Genomic DNA, 22,542 nt, shown 5'->3' with positions numbered 1-22,542 from the left:
TTGCAGAATACAAAATGAATACCCATAAATTGGTTATATTTCTACACACTAATAACAAAATAGCAGAAAGAGAAGTTAAGAAAACAATCCCATTTATAATTACACCAAAAAGAATAAAATAGCTAAGAATAAACTTAACCAAGGAGGTAAAAAACCCATACTGTGATAATTATAAGACACTGAAGAAAGAAAATGAAGACGACACAAATGGAAAGTTATACCATGCTCACAGAGTAAAATAATTAATATTGTTAAAATGTCCATACTCCTCAAAGCACCCTACAAATTCAATGCAATCCATATCAAAATACCGAAAGTGTTTTTCACAGAACTAGAACAAATAATCCCAGCACGTGTACGAAACCACAAGACACTGAATGGCCAAAACAATCTTGACAAAGAACAGCAAAGCTGGAGGTATGACAATCCCAGATTTCAAGATATACTACAAAGTCATAATAATCCAAACAGTGTTGTTCACACAAAAACAGACACTTAGATCAATGAAACAGGATTGAGAACCCAGAAATAAACCACACTTATATGATGAATGTACAATGTGTAAAAGACAGTCTCTTCAATAAATGGTATTGGGAAAACTGGACTGCTGCATGCAAAAGAATATAAAACTGGAACACTTTCTTACACCAAGTAGAAAAATAACTCAAAATGATTTAAACACCTATATGTGAGACCTGAAACCATAATATTCCTCAACAACAACAACAAAAAAGGCAGTAGTCTCTGACATTGGCCTTGACAACATATTTATGGATATGTCCCCTCAGGTAAGGGAAATGAATAAAAAAAACAAATTATGTGGACTACACCAAAATAAAAAGCTTTTGCACAGCAAAGGAAACCATCAAAAAAATGATATAATTTAGGAAAACATGTATAATGAAATTTCAAATGATTAAGGCAAGAGACCAAACTAAGTATAAAGTACAAACCAAATCCGTAAAATATATTTCTTTCTTAAGACCTGAAATACATCAAAATAACTGTTCACTCTGTAAAAATGTACAGGGTCTTTTTTTTCCTCCTTCTTTATTCTGTGTTTTCTAAACTTCCTAAAATGAACAGTTTTACAATTAAAGATGATACTAATGTCGGTAATTCATAATGTGCTGTATTTACAGAACGTTAGTGTGGCAGAACCCCAATTATGCAAGTGTTCCTTATTATAATGTCATTCTTTTCCAGCTAGGGTTCGTTCCAAGGTGATACAGGAGGGTATCTGATGTTATGCCCCACAGTATACATCAAAACCTTTCACCTAGAAGTAGAGCTAGTTAGAATCAATGGGATATGTTTCAACCCTGAAGGAATCATTAAAAAGCCTTAAATCCCATCCGCCCTACTCTGATAGAATTTTCTTATAATTTAGTTACCAAGACTAAACTCAATACAAAAAAGTTAATCCCAATCTTCCAACAACACTTCACTGTCTTAGAAACCACAAGTTCTACAGTACACATCATATGGAACAAGAAGTGTTCCTGACTTACAAATGTACTGTTTTTCAAGTTCTTGTCTACTTCTCAATAGTGCTATCTGATCTTAGCCATCTACTTAATTATAACACCTATATCTGGATATGAGAATTGTTAAATTTCTTTAATGATATTCATATATAATATGTACATACATATAAACTATACATATGTATATATAAACATACACAATGTTTTTCAAAATATTATAGTGAGTCATGAAGTGTGGCAAAAAAATATGTCAGCAATACAATGAACTCCTCCTTAAATTATGTTGAATTACTCTAAATTATTTGTGCCTTCTTGCAGGAGAATTATACTGAGTTGACTTTCAAATATTTTATCCACTTTAACAAAATCTCTACTCGAAAGTCCAACTTTCAACAGTTCATGTCTAAGTAAAATTTATTTATTCCTTAAAAACTAGTTTGTTGTAAAAGCTATTTTATACATAGTTCAAGTAGTATTATATTTTCAATTTTTTTCAGATAAACTACAACCAAAAACACTGACTTCTCATTAACTATTAGAGCTAAATGAACCAGATCTTCCTAAAGTCAGTAAACTTAAAAATAAATTCATCCTAGGGCGCCTGGGTGGCTCAGTAGGTTAAGTGTCTGCCTTCGGCTCAAGTCATGATCCCAGGGTCCTGGGATCAAGCCCCACATCGGGCTCCCTGCTCAGCGGGGAGCCTGCTCCTCTCACTTGCTCTCTCTCTCAAATAAATAAATAAAAATCTTTTAAAAAATAAAAACAAAGTAAATAAATAAACTCATCCTAGATTTGGGGGGATATTTTTGCCAATATATATACAGCCATCCTAACCCCAAAGACTTAAGTTATGATTATTTAACTAACCAATAAACAATAGGAGCACTTGTATGGTTAGCTCACCCAGCAATCCACTTCTCAAACGTCTCAAAAGATTAAATACTTCAAAGAAGCCTATCAGGATGAGCAATGAAAAATAAACTGGAGCCACAAAAGATTACAGAATACACAAAGGGATTTGTCAATTCAACACTCTAAAATGGGATGCTGCAGAGTTGGGGCCAGACTCAGAGGCTCAGAGTCATGTGACAACCTATGAAACTGAGCTGGTTCTTGGTTAGACTATAAATTTCCAACCCTAAATCTCAATTAAATGGATAAATTTCTATTTTAAAAAGAAACACGAATTACTCAAGAGATTAAAAATAAAATCAACAGCCATAATCCAGGAATAAAATCAGAAAGTGGCCTAAAAATAGCCTCAAAAACAGTTCCCAAAAACAGATGATTTGTTTTAAAGGTTAATTCTTTCAAAACTACCATAAAACACAAAATAAGCCTACAAAGACTTCACTATCTTAAAATAATCATTATTTAAAAACAATTTAAGTGATATTAAGACCAAAAATTGTACCCACAAATATACTGTCTCAAACACATAAGGTTCTAAATAAAATGCCAATAAAGGAAATTGAAATGCATAGATAATTAGCCACCACAATAAGCAGGGGATAGAAGCTTAATCTTGGAAAATCTGGGGCAACTGGCTGTCTCAGTCAGTAGAGCATGCAACTCTTGATCTCAGGGTCATGAGTTCAAGCTCCACTTGTGTGTAAAGCTTACTTTGAAAAAATAATAATAAAGAAAGAAATCTTGGAAAATCTAATTTATCATATAAACAGATAAAATTAAGAAAAACCACATGATCCACAGATTCAAAGTAGCATTCGATAAATTTGAGCGTTAATGTGTTTTGTGTGAACTCAATCCCTCTTGTCCCAGTAAAAAGCTCCTAACATGACGTCTTAACCTCAAGCTTTGCCCCAGAAAACATAAGCTTTGGGGCCAAATTAGCAATTCAGTTCTTCTCAGGATAACTACATTTATAACATGTACATTCAGACCTAGTTTATATTAGGACATGGTTCTCAACCAGGATGATTTTGCCCCACAGGTGACACTTGGCCAAGTCTGGAGACATTTTTGGTTGTTACAGCTCAGGGAACGCTACCAACATCTAGTGGGTGGGGGCCGGGGATGCTGCTAAGCATCCATCAATGCACAGGACAGTCCTCCACACAAATTAATTTCTGGCCCCAAACCGCTAAGGTTGAAAAATTCTGTATAAGGGGAAATATGCTACATACCGATTTTCATCTCATCCCGTAAATTCTAGTTGAGTGAAAAAGAACTCTTCTCAGGGCACCTGGCGAGCTCAGTCAGAAGAGTGTGCAACTCTTATCTCAGGGCTGTAGTTTTCAGCCCCACACTGGGTATAGAGATTACTAAAAAATCAAGCTTAAAAAAAACCCCCACACACAAACAAAAAACACCTCTCCTCTCACACATACACATACACAAACACACGCATACACACACATGAAAGGAAGATGGTAGGAGAAATGCAAAGGAGGGAGGGGAGGAAATGGAAGTAAATATCAAGATTGTGGTGAGAAGCTTCTAAGCAAACAGAACAATCAAAATTTAAAGGCAAGCAAACTGGAAACTAGGAATAAATATTTGCAGCAAACCAAAGAATTAAAAGCATTTCTAAGAACCAAAAAGAAAAATAATACAACAAAGGCTGAAAATAAGCAAAAGAAAATGTAGTATTTAAAATGAAGTACAGGCACTCTAGGAATTTAATTCTCACTTGGAAAAAAAAAGATACATATTTTCTTAGCAACCTGGACTCACAGTAGGGAGGGGGGCCGCGCAGGGGGGTTACTGATAGTATTTTTTAAGGAGTCTACATGTTAAAAAATTTTTTAATAGTGATTTTTTTAAAAACAATTAATAAAAAATAGTGATTTTTTAAAAAACAAAGTAAAGTCTGAACACCAAGGTTAAAATTCTTAAAATCCAGAAATTTTTTTTAATTATGCATAAAATATCAACAGTAATATTATAAAGTTCACCAACTATTCTGCCCCAATAAACATGTATTCTTCTGATAATGAAAAATCACATCATAAAAAATAATATAAGCAATTTATACAAATTCCAAACAGGTTTGAGTTGTATGGACATTCACTAGGGAGTATTTACTTTGGTTCTAATCAATACAACATAGGTAGATACCACAATATCTAATTAGGTCTGTCAAATTAAATGTACTCTGTATTATACCACTGGTTACATTATGCCATTGAGCTTTATTACAGCAAATGACAAATTACAAGAAGTTATACAAAAATTAACAAAACTATGCTCCATTGGGGCGCCTGGGTGGTGCAGTCAGTTAAGTGCCGACTCCTGGTTTTGGCTCAGGTCAAGATCTTGAGGTCACAGGATTGAGCCCCACTTAGGGCTCTGTGCCCAGCAGAGAGTCTGCTTAAGACTCCCTCTCCCTCTGCCCCTCCCCTCTACTTTTTCTCTCTATAAAAACATACTCCACTGTAAATTCAGAAACAAGTATAAGCTTTATTCCAAAGAAGCAATAATATAATAGAAACACATTAATGGTTCCATTAAAAAAAGAAAAGATAAAAAGTATTTTTACTTTTTATTCCCAAGATTAAATACTTATTTTTTACCAGAACCAAAAGTCTTTACCAGCAATTTCTTTCCAGGACTATCCTTACATAAATGCAGAAATGCAAAATTGATGAGCACTGCTTAATATCATTAACCAGTGACATTTCATTATTTAGGTTCCCTAAAGTTATCTGGAATGTCAAAATACTAAGAAAATTCCCTCATGTTCGTTAAAATAGAACTGATAAACAGCATTTCTTACATTTTTTTCAACAGAAGTAAGTAAATCACTCTAAAGATATCATACACAAAACCCACTCCTCCCATTTGTATTTCAAATAGAGCACAAAAGTTTGCATATTAGGTACTTTATCAGAGTATTCAAAGAGAAGAGAATATGTGGTGTAAGAAAACTTTTACACAGTATTACATTCCTTTTAATATTACTAAATCGGATCTGTAAGTGGTAAATGTCTATAAAAATAATCTAAATTTAAAAAAACAAAAGTATTTTAATCTCACAAAGACCAAATACTTAATAATTAGTTGAAAACAAACTGCCATGCATGCGTGACTAATGGCTCCTTACAAAATAACAAAGCTTAAGAACAACAAATAAACAAAATCTATCTGAAGAGCAAACAAGTTAGAAAATTCAACTAAATATTTCTCATTCAGATTTTTATTCCATTAACTCTGAGAAAATACTAAAGAAATTAGTTTTAAGCAAGTTTCAAGCCATATAAAATACCATGCATTTGTCATAAAATTTTATAGAATTCACCAAAAAAGTCTTATGATAGTCTACTGGATACGTAAGTGAAAGACCAAAGTGTAACACACAGTTAAAATTAGTTAAAAATCTTTTAAGAGAAAATAATTACCCAAATACACGTACAATGTGTAATACCAATCCACAATTTTAGGATGATAAAGATTTAATTATCATTTCTTTATTCTTAAACCACATTAGGACAGATATTTCAATCAGTATTACTTGCTCTGTTTAGCTCAACTTTTCCCCCCAGCGTTTTAAGAAATAATTAAGAGGGAGTGCCTGCGCGTTTCAATCTGGTTGAATGTCCAACTCTAGATTTCAGCTCAGGTCATGATCTCAGGGTCATGGGATTAAGCCCCAAGTCAGGCTCTGCACTCAGCTGGAGGTCTGCTTCTCTCCCTCTGCCCCTCCCAGCGCGTGCGCACGCACACACTCACTCTCAAATAAATCTTCAAAACAAAACAAAACAAAAAAATAATTAAGAGACATGCTTTAAAATCAAAGCAATAGAACTTTAATCCAGCCTTCTCCACATCCTTTCTCTGACCTTGGGTGAGTTACAATCTCTTCAATTTCTAATTTTGAAAAATGGAAACAATGATGTTTTACCCCAGAATGCTCCAGTGGAAATTAAATACTGAATAAAATACCTAGCATTGTAAGCATTCCCTAAATGCTAATAATCAGCAAAATATCAATTAAAAAGAAATTTTAAGGTTACCAAAAAATGGAAACTGGGTTTAAAAGACAATTTCACTCTTTAAGTAGACCTTAAAAGTGTAATGAAGTTATGTAACTGCAAGAACCTATAAGAAAATCAGAATCATGCAATCGTTTTATTTTCTCCACGTTTCCAAGCATACACCAAAAGTAAACACGTGCATTAAAAAATAACCTAAATCCTTACACTCAAAAAGGTGTTAAATTCAAATTACCAGAGAAAACATTATCTGGCCAGGGTTGAGAGCAGGGCACTTTGTTTTACTTATCTTTGTAGTCCCAAGCCCCATCACAGTGCCTAATATATCAAATGTACTACAGCTCTATTTGTAGCACTGAAACAAAAGATACCACATTGCCTAGAATTTTAAATTCTTCTTTCAACACAAGTATAATGATACTTAATACTCATCCAGCAAATATTTGAGTGGCTGCTACTGGAAGGTAGCCACTAGTTCCAGGTACCTCTAAGGTAGAAAGGAAAAACAAACAAAAACAAAAAAAACCAAAGCTCTGCACTCCTGGAGTTTATACTCTACATTTATATTCTAAAAGGGTAAGACAAGCAATAAACATGTAAATAAGGAAAATACAAAGTAAGTTACAATGTGGAAAGAATGGGTTAAAAAAAAAAAAGTAGGGCAGGGTAAGAAGGATCAAGAATGCCTATTATCTGTAACCCTAATGACACCTCTGAGAGGAAGAGTTAGGAATTGGTTCCACATTAATAATGGTTAAGAGTAGCACAAGCACTGGAATACACAGTTGCCTGTATTCAGTAAACTACTTCTGTGCTTCCTTCCTAATCTGTAAAATGAGAAAAATAACAGAACCCAAAAATACAGAGATTTGTTGTGAGAATTAAATAATGCCTGTAAAGTGCTCAAAACTATGCCTTAAATAGGAGTACCTAATAATATTCACCAAATGTTAACACCCATTACAATAAATTACAATATACTGCAATCTCCCCACTACTCATCAGCAACCCAGGGCAAGGAATTTGTCCACCTTTTTATTTTGAATGCTTCTGTCCATGCTGATACACAAGACCTCAAGAAATATCTGTCTAATTTAAATCAAAGTATTTACTAACAAGACAGAATTATAATTATTATTATTCTGGGAAAAAGCAATTACTGTGGAAGATGACTCATTACAAAGAACTAGAAATGAGAAAAGGTGGGAAAGAACTCACAGAATAGCTATTTAAGAGTCCTTGAGAACTTTTTCAGAACTCAGACCTCACTGAAAATCCAATAAAAGATACAGATCCTTTACCCGAAACAATTCCATCACAAAGGTCCATGCAAAATTTTACATGTTTAAAACTGACAGGCTCCTGAAATATATTCCTATGTCATTTCTGAGAACATATTACATGCCCAATAATTATTTGTTTTTCTTTTGTGCTCTTGACCAACAGCATTCATTTATTTGTGAAATACCACTCTTAAATCTTACTTATCTCTGAAGTTAAGCATTATAAACTGAAAGAACAGCTCTCTAATTAGTAAAGCCAAATTATACTTTCAGGTAACAATCCAAATGTCGTTCAAAAGCTTCAAATTCTCTAATATACCAGTAGGCCAATTGCCAAAAACCACATTTTATTTAGAAGACAGAATGAAATAAACGTCAGGCCTCTTATATGCAATCTACTAAACTGAACATTTTTTCCCATGAGAAAATATATTTAACTATAATAAGTTATCAATAATTAAATATCTAATACAGAATTAATCAGATAAAACCAAAAATGGTTTATCATTAACAAACCCTAAAATAGTACAATTCCTTTTATAATAATTTACAATTGCATAACTTTAAAATATTTTCATATATATTCTCATTAGATTCACAACAAACCTAAGGGTTTACATTCTAAAAATGCCACATGACTACTAAGCACTTGAATTATGGCTAGTCCAAACCAACATGTTAAATAAATGCAAAATACATACCAGATTTCAAAGACAGAAAAAAATGGAAACATCTCATTAATAATTTCTTATACTGAATATATGTTGAAATAATTATTTTCTTTAACCCAACACATCCAAAATACTAAAATTAATTTCACCTATTCCTTTTAATTTTTTAACATATCTATTAGGAAACTTTTAATTATATATGGAATTTATCAGGTTACTATGCTCCAAAGAACATAATGTATACTTGTTTCACAATACCCATTTAAGATGGTATAATCTTACAGTTCACTCAACATTGTTTATTTTAAACAAATGTTTAAGCAGCTTAAGCCTTTACACTTAAATTTAACATGATAAATTGGGAACTTATATAGAAATGTCTCTGATTTGTGAAACAGATAATTTTCCCTTTATTTACTAGGAGAATGTAACGTCAATGCAATACAGACGGAAGTAAGCCATCAGCAACCCACCTGGCAAGATGCTTAATATCCCAAGTTACTGACTCTCTTTTAAAAGAATTTAAGAACCTCAATGAGTCTTACAGAAAGGATTAAAGAATTTATTTCTTTTGTTTTTTAAGATTTTATTTTTAAATAATTTCTACACTTAATGTGGAGCTTGAACTCACAACCCTGAGATCAAGAGTCACACAATCTGATGGAGCCAGCCAGGCACCCCTAAAGAGTTTATTTCTAAAAAGAAAGTTAGACCTCATACCAACTTGAAACATAGCTCCAGTAGTCAGAATTTTGTTAGCCTGGTTTAGGTGGACATATTTCAACATACTTAAATTTTGTATTATTCATTAGACTGGCTGAATCCCTCTCCCCAATTATTCCAAATTAAAGTATAACTGAATCATAGATTTAGTGGATACATAGCAGGCTCACAATTTTCTGCTAGTTATTAAGGGGGTTAAATTTTTTTAGTAGAACAAAGTAGGTAATACAGTCTCTGGCATCAATGAGCTCAGGGCAAATAAGGTCATTCATTACATATGAAATGAAGAGAATAACAAAGGAGTTTTTATTTAGGCTTTACACTATGAGGTTCTAACTAAGTTCAACTGGGTTTTATAAAATATAAAGAATATGAGAAAGTCAGGAAGTATTTGTGTGAAACGGATTATCTTGGGGTCTAAAATATCACCTTTACATCTTCATTTGACATTCATTTGAAATTCTGCACTCTCAACAGATTTATTTTCATCATTTAAGGCAAATTTTTTAACTGCTTTATAAAATGTGTTTGATAAGAATGGTGTAATTAATAAGTAAAAATGGAGTCTTCATCTTATTTATGCACACACACTCCAAAACAGCAAGACAAAATACTCAAAAGAGTACAACCTGATGCAGCAGAGTAGGAATTAAATTAAGTAACAAAAAACTTTGATATAAGGAGAACACATCTCTAAATAACTTAAAGTTAGTTGTTTCTGCTCTAAAGAATAAATAAAAAGCATGTAGGAGAGTATACATTTGAAAGATCAACTTTAATATTTCCTTAAAACATTATATTCTACTTTAGCCAAGACTGATGGTCTCAATTTTACAAATATATTAACTTCCGTGTTGCAAGTGAGCGAGCAGAAGGCAGTTCTGCTGCGAGAGTGGAGCAAGGCCTAAATCAAAGGAACTTGTTTCTTCAAACTCTTCTGGCAGCGATTCTGACAGTGAGATTGACAAAAAGTTAAAGAGGAAAAAGCAAGTTGCTCCAGAAAAACCTGTGAAGAAGCAAGACTGGTGACACTTCAAGAGCCCGGTCATCCTCTGAGCACAGCAGCAGCACAGACAATAACATGTTTCAGATCGGGAAAATGAGGTACATCAGTGTTCGGGACTTTAAAGGGAAAGTTCTAGTTCATATTAATGAATACGGGATGGATCTAGAAGGTGAAATGAAACCTCAGAAAGGTATTTCTTTAAATACCAAGCAATGGAGCCGGCTGAAGGAACAGATTTCTGACATGGATGATGCGGTAAGAAAACTATAAAATCAGAGCCATAGGAAACCTGTACGGTAATCGTTGTTTTAATCTGTTTACATTGGCTTTTGTTTTCTAAACACTGTTTTCCAAGCTACTGTATATTGGGACTGCAGAACAATTTATAAGATGAATACTTTTTATGTGCCTTATTAAAAGTGTTCTGAGTGAAGTTAATTATCAACTTTATTAAGGAGGATTGCTTTGTGCCCACCACCTGGTATAGAATAAAATCAAATAATACAATCTTAAAAAACAAACAAACAAATGTATTAACTTCTATACTTAAAGCCCAAAACAAACAATTTGGCACTTATAATAATCACGATAAATAAATGCTCTAGAAATTTCACTCTTAAAGTTATTAAAGTCAGTCTAGATGTTACATAAATTTCTGGCCTCAGTACTAGGCCACTGATAGATAATAACAATGTTAAGACAGTTTTAATATTTCAGGTAAAAGAATCTTAAAAATATCAGTGCAAATGAAGGTGTACCTAACTCTAAAGACTCAGTGCCAGGAATACAAAAAAAAAAAAAATGCCATGTCACTGGTCAAACTAATGACAGACGAACAAATCCCATTTATCTTCCAACACAGGAATCTATATCATGATCTTCCTTATGCTTCTCCTATAACATTTTAACATTTCTGACAATGGAATAACCCTGTTATTGTGCTACATTCCCTCTCTTGTTCAGATTTCTAATGATTCACATGTTAAGTTTTATTCCTATCAAGTTAAGTCATATTCATATCATAGCACTACAAGCCATCCCAAAACATTCATGACACTCATCAATCCCTGGAGGGAGGAAGAGAGAGGAACATGTATGTTAGTATCTCCAGGGGTTGAGGAATTTTTTTTAATCCAGGTGATTCTAATAATAGGCCCAACCCATAAAACTGCTATCAACTACTTAACGCACCAAAACATATTTGTCCTAATCCCCCTAGTGGCTAGCATGGCATTAACCACATTCCTAACATTAAGGCAAATACCTCTTGATTAATCTTTCTTTAAAAAAAAATAATAATGATTTATTTATTTATTTGACAAAGAGAGACACAGCGAGAGCAGGAACACAAGCAGGGGTGTGGGAGAGGGAGAAGCAGGCTTCCCGCTGAGCAGGGAGCCTGATGCGGGGCTCGATCCCAGGACCCTGAGATCATGACTTGAGCCAAAAGCAGACGCTTAACCCGCTTAACCCACTAAGCCACCCAGGCGCCCCTTGATTAATCTTTCATATAAAGCTCCTTTCCTTGACCATAAGACCTTGCAACAGAACCTTTGTCTTAATGTTGGTGGTAACTATTTGTTACTGTTACCATACTTAAAGTTATTTTTCTACTAGAAACTCCCAGTGATTAGGTGCCACACAGTCACTCTCTTGGAATACGTGAACGACGAATCATCAAAAAAGAACATGAGCTACAAGACACTAAAACAGATGCTGGAATTTAGGATCCCATATTAGTCATCTCTGTTTTGTAAATTAGTTGGGAAAGAGAATGGGATCATGATGGGAAGTTTAATAACAGATACAGAATTTGAAAGATTATAAAATGCAAGTATCCTAGAGGCAGGAAAGGACTGATATGGTATAAATAGGTTCTAGGAAAGAATCTATAAAATTGCCATATCTGGCAACAGATCAACATCTTAGGCTACATAGCAAATTAGAACACTGAATTTTTTTAAAAAGCAGAGCTTCTTCTTAGAGTAAAAGCTCCTTTAAATGCGAACTAGTAAATACATTTTCAGTTTAATGAAAACAGTCACTGAGAGAATAGAACATCCAGGTACCCGACACCTTCAGAAACAAACAAAAACCAAAATAAAACAAAAAAGAAACAATATTAAATTTAGTCCAAAGGAGGAAACTTTTAGGACCCCAAAAGGAAAATGTCTACCTCACTTGGAGCTAAAACCAGAGTTCTGACTGAAAAATCCAAGTACCTTAGACCCATGAACATACGTTTGAACTGCTCGGGTCCATTTATACACAGATTTTTTTGATAAATACAGTATAATACTGCAAATGTATTTGAGTTCTCAGAGAATACATGTAACATACAAAATATGTGTTAATTGACTGTTTTATCAGTAAGGCTTCTGGCCAAAAGTAGGCTGTTAGCACAGTCTTGGGGGAATCAAAGTTATACTGGAATTTTCAACTTCAGGGGCGGGGGGGGGGTGGTGTTCAGCACCCCTAATCCCGGAGTTGTTCAAGGGTCAACTGGTATTATAACACAGTCTTGGGTCAGAAAAGCCCTACTAAGATTATGAAGGGAATTTTATCTGCTTAACAATGGTAATAAATGACTCTCTGAACTAGTCTAAACATCTAACATGAACCTAAAAGACAACTAGAGGAAAGGGAGGAGTTTGGTAGGAGTTTGGTAGGAGTGAAAAGGACAGGTACACTCTCCAAAAACAAAAAACAAAAACCCAAGTCTTTCTAACAAAGAGCCTAACTCCACTTCAGTAAAACAAGAAACCACTAATTATTGATACTTTCAAATTTCTTATATCTTGGGGCGCCTGGGTAGCTCAGTCGTTAAGCGTCTGCCTTCGGCTCAGGTCATGATCCCAGGGTCCTGGGATTGAGCCCCACGTCGGGCTCTCTGCTCACTGGGAAGCCTGCTTCTCGCTCTCCCACTCCCCTTGTTTGTGTTCCCTTTCTCCCTGTCTGTCAAAATAAACAAATAAAATCTTTAAAAAAATTTTTTTCTTATATCTTACTTGCCTGTTTAATATTATATTGGTAGTTAAGACTACTCAACACTTAAGGATTGTGTGCTTGTTTCTAAAACAGAATGGTAGGCTGAAACTGTAATCTGCTTTGCAATGTGTCTGAAAGAGGAGGAACTCAGGTGAAAAAGAACAGCAAAGAAAAAGCAGACAGGGGGGGCATCTGGGTAGCTCAGCTGGTTAAGCATCTGCCTTCGGCTCAGGTCATGATCCCAGGGTCCTGGGACTGAGCCCCACATCGGGCTTCCTGCTCAGCGGGAAACCTGCTTCTCCCTCTCCCACTCCCCCTGCTTGTGTTCCTTCTCTCGTTGGGTTTCTCTCTGTCAAATAAATGAATAAAATCTTCTAAAATAAAAGAAAAAGCAGACACATCAAATCCCTGGGACCTAATAAACAGAAGGAATTCCAGACTGTGACCAGGGAATATCCTCTCAAGCATCTGGACAGAGAATCTCATTCCACCCCAGTTATCCAGGACCACTTATAGATCCAGGTACCAATACAGACTACTAATATGCTCTCAAGACAGAAAATATGTAAGATCTATAGCTTTGGAGCTCAGCATCTTTCAGTATGACTGCTTGGCTCATCCTAAACAATTCCAATAATCAAGTTCATTTTTGTGCCTGGGAACAAATACCTACCTTATATCTCTCATAAAAATCTGAGCCCTGTCTGGTTCGTTTCCTTGTGGCTAGGTCTTCAAGGCCTACTGCCAAACCGCATTTCCTCCCCTTTCCCACAAGATATCAGTCTGAATGTCTACCTAGTGCCTGCTACCAACCACCATCCCACTTCCACACCAAGCCGGCCCACTCCATCTATTTGTCTATACACTGCCTTTTACTACACATATCCCTCATGCTGACAGACTGACTACAGAAATATACGGACCTCTATCTAGATTCCTCAGACCAGTGTTTTGGCCTCTCCTCCATCTAGAAAGACCAAAATCCTACTTGAGGTCAATCTACCTAGTAGTTGGATATCAAAGCCTACAACTAAGCAAGTCACAGAGCAGTCATAATGATAACCCAATTTACCTAATTTCAATCACATCATATTAGATTTTATTTACCCTTTCTCTTTCGAACACAAACTGAACACTTTCAGATCTTTAAAACCTTGCTTCACCAGTTTACCTAGAAAACAAAACTGCAGCTTTGTCCTCTTCTCACCCAAATCAAGAATCATTACACCTTTCTTTGCCCTTCTTCAAGCCCTTGCCATGACACCACTTTTTACATATATATTAGAAAACTAAACATTTATCATACTTAAAATATATGTTTTAAGTTTCTATTCTAATTCCAGTTAGTTAACATACTGTGTTATATCAGTCTCAGGTACAATATAGTGACTCAACACTTCCACACAACACCCAGTGCTCGTCACAAGTGCACTCCTTAATCCCCATCACATATTTCACCCATCCCTCGCCCACCTCCCCTCTGGTAAACTTCAGTTTGTTCTCTATAATTAAGAGTCTTTCTTGCTTTGTCTCTCTTTTTTTTCCCTTTGCTCATTTGTTTCTTAAATTCCACATGAATTAAATCACACGGTATTTTTCTTTCTCTGACTTATTTCACTTAGCATTATGCTCTCTAGCTCCATCCATGTCATTGCAAATGGCAAAATTTCATTCCTTTCTATGGCTGAATAATATTCTACTGTGTGTGTGCGTGCACATGCACATGTATATATACCACATCTTCTTTATCTATTCATCAGTCAGTGGACACTCAGGGTGTTTCCATATCTTGGCTACTGTAAATAATGCTGCTATGAACATAGGGGTGCATGGGGTGCCTGTGTGGCTCAGTCAGCTAAGCATCTGACCCATGATTTCAGCTCAGGTCATGATCTCAGGTTCATGAGACCGAGCCCCGGGTCAGGCTCCGCGCTGGGTATGGAGCTTGCTTGGGATTTTCTCTCTCTCCCTCTGCCCCCGACTCCGCTCTCTCAATCAATCAATCAATCAATAAGCATAGAGGTACATGTAGCCCTCTGAATTAGTATTTTTGTATTCTTTGGGTAAATACCTAGTAGTGCAAATGCTGGACCATAAGGTAGTTCTATTTTTTTTTAACTCTTTTTTTTTTTTTTAAAGATTTTATTTATTTATTTGAGAGAGAGAGAGCACATGAGAGGGGGGAGGGTCAGAGGGAGAAGCAGACCCCCTGCTGAGCAAGGAGCCCGATATGGGACTCGATCCCGGGACTCCAGGATCATGACCTGAGCCGAAGGCAGTCGCTTAACTAACTGAGCCACCCAGGCGCCCCAAGGTAGTTCTATTTTTAACTGTTTTCCAGAGTGCTTGCATCAAGTTTGTATTCCCACCAATAGTGCATGAATGTTCCTTTTTCTCCACATCCTCACCAACACCTGTTGTTTCTTGTGTTGATGATTTTAGCCATTCTGACAGGTGGGAGGTTAATAGTTCATAATCGTTTTGATTTGCATTTGCCTTATAATAAGTGATGTTGAGCATCTTTTCATGTCACTACTGGCTATCTGTATGTCTTCTTTGGAAAAATGTCTATTCATGTATTCTGCCCATTGGTTAATTGGATTATTTGGTTTCTGGGTGTTGAGTTTTATAAGTTCTTTATATATTTTGGATACTAACCCTTTATCAGATATATCATTTGCAAATATCTTCTCCATTCTGCAGGCCGCCTTTTAATTTTGTTGACTGCTTCTTTTGCTGTGCAGAAACTTTTTATTTTGATGTAGTCCCAATAGTTCATTTTTGCTTTTGTTTACCCTTGCCTCGGGAAACATATCTAGAAAGAAGTTGCTATGGCTGATGTCAAAGAAGTTACTGCCTGTGTTCTCTCCTAGGATTTTTATGGTTTCAGGTCTCACATTTAGGTCTTTAATCCATTTTGAATTTATTTTAGTGTATGGTGTAAGAAAGTGGTCCAGTTTCATTCTTTTACAAACTGCTGTCCACTTTTCCCAACACCATTTGTTAAAGATACTTTTTTCCCACTGGATATTCTTTTCTGCTTTGTCAAAGATTAATTGACCATATAATTGTAGGTTATTTCTGGATTTTCTATTCTGTTCCACTGATATATGTATCTATTTTTGTACCAGCACCATACTGTTTTGATTACTACAGCTTTGTAATGTAACTTGAAGTCCAGAATTGATGGCTCCAGCTTTGCTTTTCTTTTTCAAGACTGCTTTGGCTCTTCAGGGTCTTTTGTGTTCCACACAAATTTTAGAACAGCTTGTTCTAGTTCTGTGAAAAATGCTGTTGGTATTTGGATAGGGACTGCATTAAATGTGTAGATTGCTTTAGGTAGTAGAGACATTTTTAAATGTTTATTCTTCTAATCTATGATCATGGAATGCCTTTCCATTTCTTTGTGTCGTCTTCAATTTCTTTCATCAGTGTTTTATAGTTTTCAAAGTACAGGTCTTTCATCTCTTTGGTTAGGTTCATTCCTACGTATCTTATTATTTCTGGTGCAATTGTAAATAGGATTGTTTTCTTAATTTCACTTTCTGCTGCTTCCTTATTGGTGTATAGAAATGCAACAGATTTCTGTACATTGATTTTGTATCCTGTGACTTTACTGAATTCATTTATCAGTTCTAGCAGTTTTTTGGTAGAGTCAGGTTTCCTATATATAGTATCATGTCACCTGCAAATAGGGAAAGTTTTACTTCTTCTTTACAAATTTGGATGCCTTTTATTTCTTTTTGTTGTGTGATTGCTGTGGCTAGGACTTCCAGTACTATGTTGAATAAAAGTGGTGAGAGTAGACATCCTTCCTTGTCTTGTTCCTGACCTTAGGGGAGGAAGCTCTCAATTTTTCCCCATTCAGGATGATGTTAACTGTGGTTTTTCATAGATGGTTTTTATTATGTTCAGGTATGTTCCTGATAAACCCACTTTGTGGAGGGTTTTTATCATGAATAGATGTTGTACTTTGTCAAATGCTTTTTCTGCATCTATTGAAATGATAATATGGTTCTTATCCTTTCATTTATTGATGGGATGTATCACACTGATTGATTTGTGATCAAAATACATTTCACAGAGAAAGATATTCCATCACAGAAAAGAGGACAAAAAATTAATCACAGATCTGGATTACGTACAAATAAAAATTTGGAGGCATTTTTGATTAGCAAATGGAATGAACCAAAAGCACTTCATGTTTTACAACTTTGTTTTTATCTCAAATGCCTTAAAATTTAGATCTTACTAAGTTAATGTGACATCATTTTACTTTGTAAACTCCTCATTTAGAGAAGTATATGGCATACATCAGGCTAGTTTCCATAGGAAAATATAAAATATTATCAGTGTGAATTTCCACCCTTAATGGGATTTTATGGAACTATAACTATTCAAAGTTTGAAACACTTAGAAAAACCTGATCATGAGTACTTACTAATTAACAAATACAACTTATTATTAGTTTTGTTAGTGATCCAAATTTGAAACAAAAATTTCCTAATAGGACTATTTCATGTTCTGGATTAGTTTAACTGAAATAAATCCTGAGACTGAAAGGTGAGCCCTTAGCAGGCAACTTCCATTTGCCACTACTTATCCGCATGAGTCAATATTTTCTCCAAATAGTGCAACAAAGTAAAATAAGGAAATAAATCACTCTATTATACTAGTGCATAGATCATCTCTAAACCAATTGCACTTTTCTGTCCATTAAACTGCCTCATAATTTAAACATGTTGACTGGTCATATATGAGCTTAAAAAAAAAACAACCTGAACTAAGAAGTTCATAACCTTACCTAAAATTAACAGAAATTCAATCATTAAAATCCACTTACTTTTTCAAAAATAAAAATTCATACATTGTAACACTTTGTACCATTTGCTATCTTTTTCCTCTTCAAAATGCAGATCTGTATTTCTGGAATAAGAAAAGTTAAGTTTTGTCTTTCTGTATCTCTAAACTCTCCACAAATTCTTTCACACAGAATACCTCAAATTTCTACATGTTAAGCATTCTTCTATATGAAGAAACTGAAAGCAGTGCTTTAGCTTAACATAAAATTCAAAGAAACTAGTCTTCTAGGACTCATCCCATTTACTTTCCCCAAAACTACTAAACTTACTATCAATAATGGACTTTTTCAAAATATAATACTGAAAAAAAAAATCTCCCTACATAATTTTTATAAGGATACATAAAATTAAATTTCTGGGGGAAAAAAATGAATGTCTGCATTACTACAAAACATCTTATCCCACCAATTCTGTAAATGCAATATGAGCTTCTAACAAAGGTCAAAATTGAGAATTGTTTTTGTAAGTTGGTGCAAGAATTAGGGAAATCATTTGAAAATGAAAATAAGAGCAATCAACACTGGCCATGTTCCGAACACTTTACAAGTATTAACTCCTCCAATCCCCATAACAACCTATGAGGTTATTTTTACTCCATTTACAGAGTAAGAAACTGAAGCAGAGACAGGTTAAGTAACTTGCTCAGTCACAACAACTAATAGGTGGAAGAGCCAGGATTTGACCTTAACTGTCCCAGTCCAGAGCCCTGCTCTTAACTCTCTAGTTATACTACCTACCTAAATAGTTCACATGGTAGGAACCATCACTTAATAGGTATCCAAATTATTTCAAAACAAAGAAATTAAGGATTTTTTCATTCTGTGACACACCAGATAAAACAACATATATATTTTTTAAGCTGCCATCTTAAATCATAAATAAAGACTAATGATAATAAAACCAAGCAAATGAGATTTATATTAAAGAGGAAACTCCTTTTAAATGATTTTGATAACTTTAACATGCATTATTACATGACCAATAAATTTAAAGTATACATTCATATAGAAATGCCTGACAAATACCTTTCAAAAATTAACTACAAATGCCAAGTAATCAACCTTCAAAACACATACTGGGTAGTCAAATTGAGAGCATACAAACATCACACTTTACCTAGATAATGTGGCAACTTGCCTAAACAGAATACAGCAGAGAAGTCACTAAGGAAAGGCCCCTGAACAATTAAAATAGATACTCCAATGCCCAAGTATTGATGCTAATCTTCTCAAGGTAACATCTCACACACTAAGTAAGGGTATACTTATTTTCCCCTTATGCAGAATTACAAATTTGAATGATTCCCACACTTGTAGAAAAATTAGAGAAGGGAGAATGAAGGGGGTTCTAACCACAGTGACAAACATCCAATAGGAAAGCAGAAAAATATTTAAATAACATCAAAATGCAAAAGAATTGAGTCAACAGTCCTATATACAATCCAACACATCCCTCAAGCCATCACAGTAACTGATGGTCACAAATGATGACCCTAGGCCACCATTAATTATATTCTGCATCCTATTTAAGACAAGAAATAATTACATATTTTAGTATGATTTTCATCCAAATCAGTGAAAGTGGTTTTATAATTTGATGCTTAAAGGAATAAACCCTCAAATACTCAGTAAACTCAACAAACCAATTAGAAAGGAATTCCTGTGAAAGTTCCAAACAGCGAAGGTTTTACCCTCTGGAGGTTTAAGAGTAGTTTGTGTACAAAAGTTACCTGAAAGACATAAAAGTAGAAAGTCTAGCAAAATACAGAAGAGCTAACGAGGATCTGTAAACACTGCTTAAAGCATTGCCCACGAAACATTGTGTGGGCAGAAGGTGCCACATCAGCAGTAGTCTGTATTTGTCCTGCTTCTAAATCATTTGTTAGCTGCATGAATTATTAATTTCGGTTAACAGTGTGTTGATATGAAGAGTACCAACTCTCAACTACAAAAAATGATAGAGTCCTCCTGATTTACTCTACAAAACCAAAGTTGGGATTATTCTTCTAGAACATGCTTATGCTCGTCGGTGGCACAAATTTATGTTTTATAATGGCACGCATTTATTTTGGCACACACACACTTCTTTTAAATTGCTTTTAATTTTTAAAGGATTAAGAGAGTGCCTAGCCCACACCGAAATGTGTTATCAAAAGAACTGTTACACTACTCAACAAAACTCCCTTTCAAACCAGGCTGCAACACATTCTGCTTTTTCTAGCTCCCACCAAAACTTTAAAGCACATAGTAAATAACATATAAGGCCTTGTACTTTTCTCTCTCGCAAGGAAGTCTAACTCCAAACAGGAAACAGCTTCTCAAAGGGTTCAACACTGAAATCCTATCAAACCCTAACTCGGTCCTCGGGAAGAGATTTAATATTTAAGTGCCAACACACTCGCCTAGGTAAAAACAAAGTAAATACTCAAGTTTCCCTGTCCTTAAGACATCCTTCCCTTGAAAGTTTTAGCGGAGGAAAAAAAAATTACCTTTCCTAACAACAACAAACAAAAAACTTATTAGGCCAATCTATACAAAGCCTAGCAGAAGATAAAGAAGTTAAAAGTGCTACTTTGTCAAGTTTTTCCACCACCCTCCCCCATCCGACCAGAAGGGGGTAGGGAAAGAGGAGGCTGGGGAAGGGAGGGAAGTTCGGGCTAAGGTTAGCTGGGCAGTGGGCGCGGAGAGGGGACCGGGTGCCCCCTCCCCCATTCCCTCACCTTTCCCGAGAACAGGAAGAGGCGGGGAGGGGAGCGCAGGAGAAAGCACCCGCAAGCCCTCTGACCAATTTCTCTGCGAGAAGAGCAAGGTGGAAGGCAGGGCGAGGAGGGGCGGTAGAGGGTGCGGTGTTGCGAAAGGGCTGACCGCGGTCCCTCTCTGCCGAGACCTACAAGGGGAATCGCCTGCCCTAATCGTGAAGGTCTAGCCGGGCGGCGGGAAGATCCCGCGAGTCTCTTACCCATGCTGGGGGCTCCCGCGGGGAGAAGCCCGGCGCCCCCTGCTCCTCCTCTGGCTGATCGCACGGCCGCACTTGCGGCGGGAGGCGGGCCCCGCGCTCCGCTCCTGCCCCTCCTGAACTCAGGCGGGGTGAAGAGGCGCCTCCATCCGCCCGCGGCGTTCCCCGGCCAGTCCCGTCAGCGCGGCCCGCGAGCTAGAAGCGACAGCGGCGGCTCCTCGCTCCTGGCCTCCGCCGAAGCCGCGGCGGCGGGAGGGCTCTCCCCCGCCCGCCCAGACGGCTTTCCCAAACCCCGGACGCTCCCGCAGCAGGGGTGGGACCTGCCAGTACGTCCTGGCCGCCGGCTCCAACCGGGAGCGCCGGCCGAGCCCCGGAGCCCGCCTTCCGCCGCTCCCTTCGACGACCGCCGTTCTAGAATGCGACACCGAAAACAGAGGTGGAGACCCCACAGAGGCCGAGAAGGTGCCGGGAGCTGGACCCGGGAGCAGGGAAATCTCGCGAGAACCCCCTCCTTCTCCCTGCCCCGCCCCCTCCGCGTCCCGGCTCACTACCCGGCACCCCAGCTGGTGCCAGGTGCGGTGACGTCAGGGCCGAGGAGTCGCGCGCCACCCGCGTCCAGGTGCAGCAGGCTGAAGAGGAAGGAATCCGGAAGAGTTGCGGTTACTACTTCGCCTTGAAGTTCGGCACAGCTGGGACGGCCGTTTTGTATGGTTTGTCGCCCCAGAAAGAAACAAAGTTTTTGCTCATAAGCAAAGTGAGCCTGTGTTGTGAGCCTGTGTTGCCCCACTTTCCGCGGGGGCGATGCGGTGTTGCTCTGTGCAGAGCGGCAGGTTCTGGGGGACGTAACAGAAAACAGATGGCAAGAAACAGAGGCAGAGACACAGAGACCTCTTGCTTTCAACCCTCAGAGGCCCAGCTCCTCCGGGAAACCCCGTAGTTTACCTTGCAAAGTTCTTAACGAATCACAAGCATTTGTTCGTGGGAAAAACAAAGCAAAACCCTAGGCACACACACAAAATTATATTTTACAGAAATAAATCATTGGTTCATTTAGCCTCTGTCAGCTGACTACAACATCTAAATGCCTTTACTTGAGCAGGGGAAGAAATAGTCATTATCTGAAATATTGCCAGGCATTTTTTCGAGTCTCAATATGAGGAAGGACATGGGATTACTGTAATCAACATGAACATTTCTTAGAGGAGTTGCAACAAGGATAATCCAACCAGGTTTTTCCCCCTACTGTTTAAATAGACCCAATTCCAGACTTGTGTGAGAGCAACACTTGTTGACTGCCAACTACTGTGCCTAATGCTTTTTAAAGAAATTATGTCATTTAATTCTCAAAACTATGAATTGTAAGAATTGCGAATCTAAACACTAAAACTGCCTTGCTGTTTGGAATCAAGTAGACCTGGGTTTCTGACACAGCGCAGTCATTTACTTTTTTGTTGAATCTTGGGTAAATTAACTAAACCTGGCTGAACTTCAGTTTGTTGAGTCTGTTGAAAGAAATCCTTATACTATAAAGCAGTGTTTGTCACATAGTAGCAATCTTCTAAATATTTATTCCCACTATCTCTTACCTGCTTTTGCCATCTTTTAATATTTT

General features: G+C 36.7%; 1 protein-coding gene and 1 pseudogene across 2 annotated transcripts in view; one reads left to right on the top strand and one right to left on the bottom strand.

Moving 5' to 3' along the window:
• The window catches only part of CD2AP (CD2 associated protein), a 135,602-nt gene extending 114,198 nt beyond the window's left edge, over positions 1–21,404 (bottom strand). The window contains exon 1 of one of the 2 annotated variants that reach the window (XM_031030502.2): positions 20,934–21,404. In XM_031030502.2, the coding sequence (XP_030886362.1) occupies positions 20,934–20,937 (4 nt within the window). In that variant the 5' untranslated portion in view covers positions 20,938–21,404. The remainder of the gene's footprint in view (positions 1–20,933) is intronic. The other variant, XM_006727571.3, reaches the window with a different exon arrangement.
• LOC102727143 (activated RNA polymerase II transcriptional coactivator p15 pseudogene) lies at positions 7,611–10,408 on the top strand (annotated as a pseudogene).
• Positions 21,405–22,542: the final 1,138 nt, after the last annotated feature.

The sequence above is a fragment of the Leptonychotes weddellii genome, chromosome 8 (genome assembly GCF_054177405.1).
Source record: "Leptonychotes weddellii isolate Sample4059 chromosome 8, ASM5417740v2, whole genome shotgun sequence".
Lineage (NCBI taxonomy): Eukaryota > Metazoa > Chordata > Mammalia > Carnivora > Phocidae > Leptonychotes > Leptonychotes weddellii.
The sequence above is the reverse complement of the archived record's forward strand: the minus strand, read 5'-3'. Positions and strand labels throughout refer to the sequence as shown.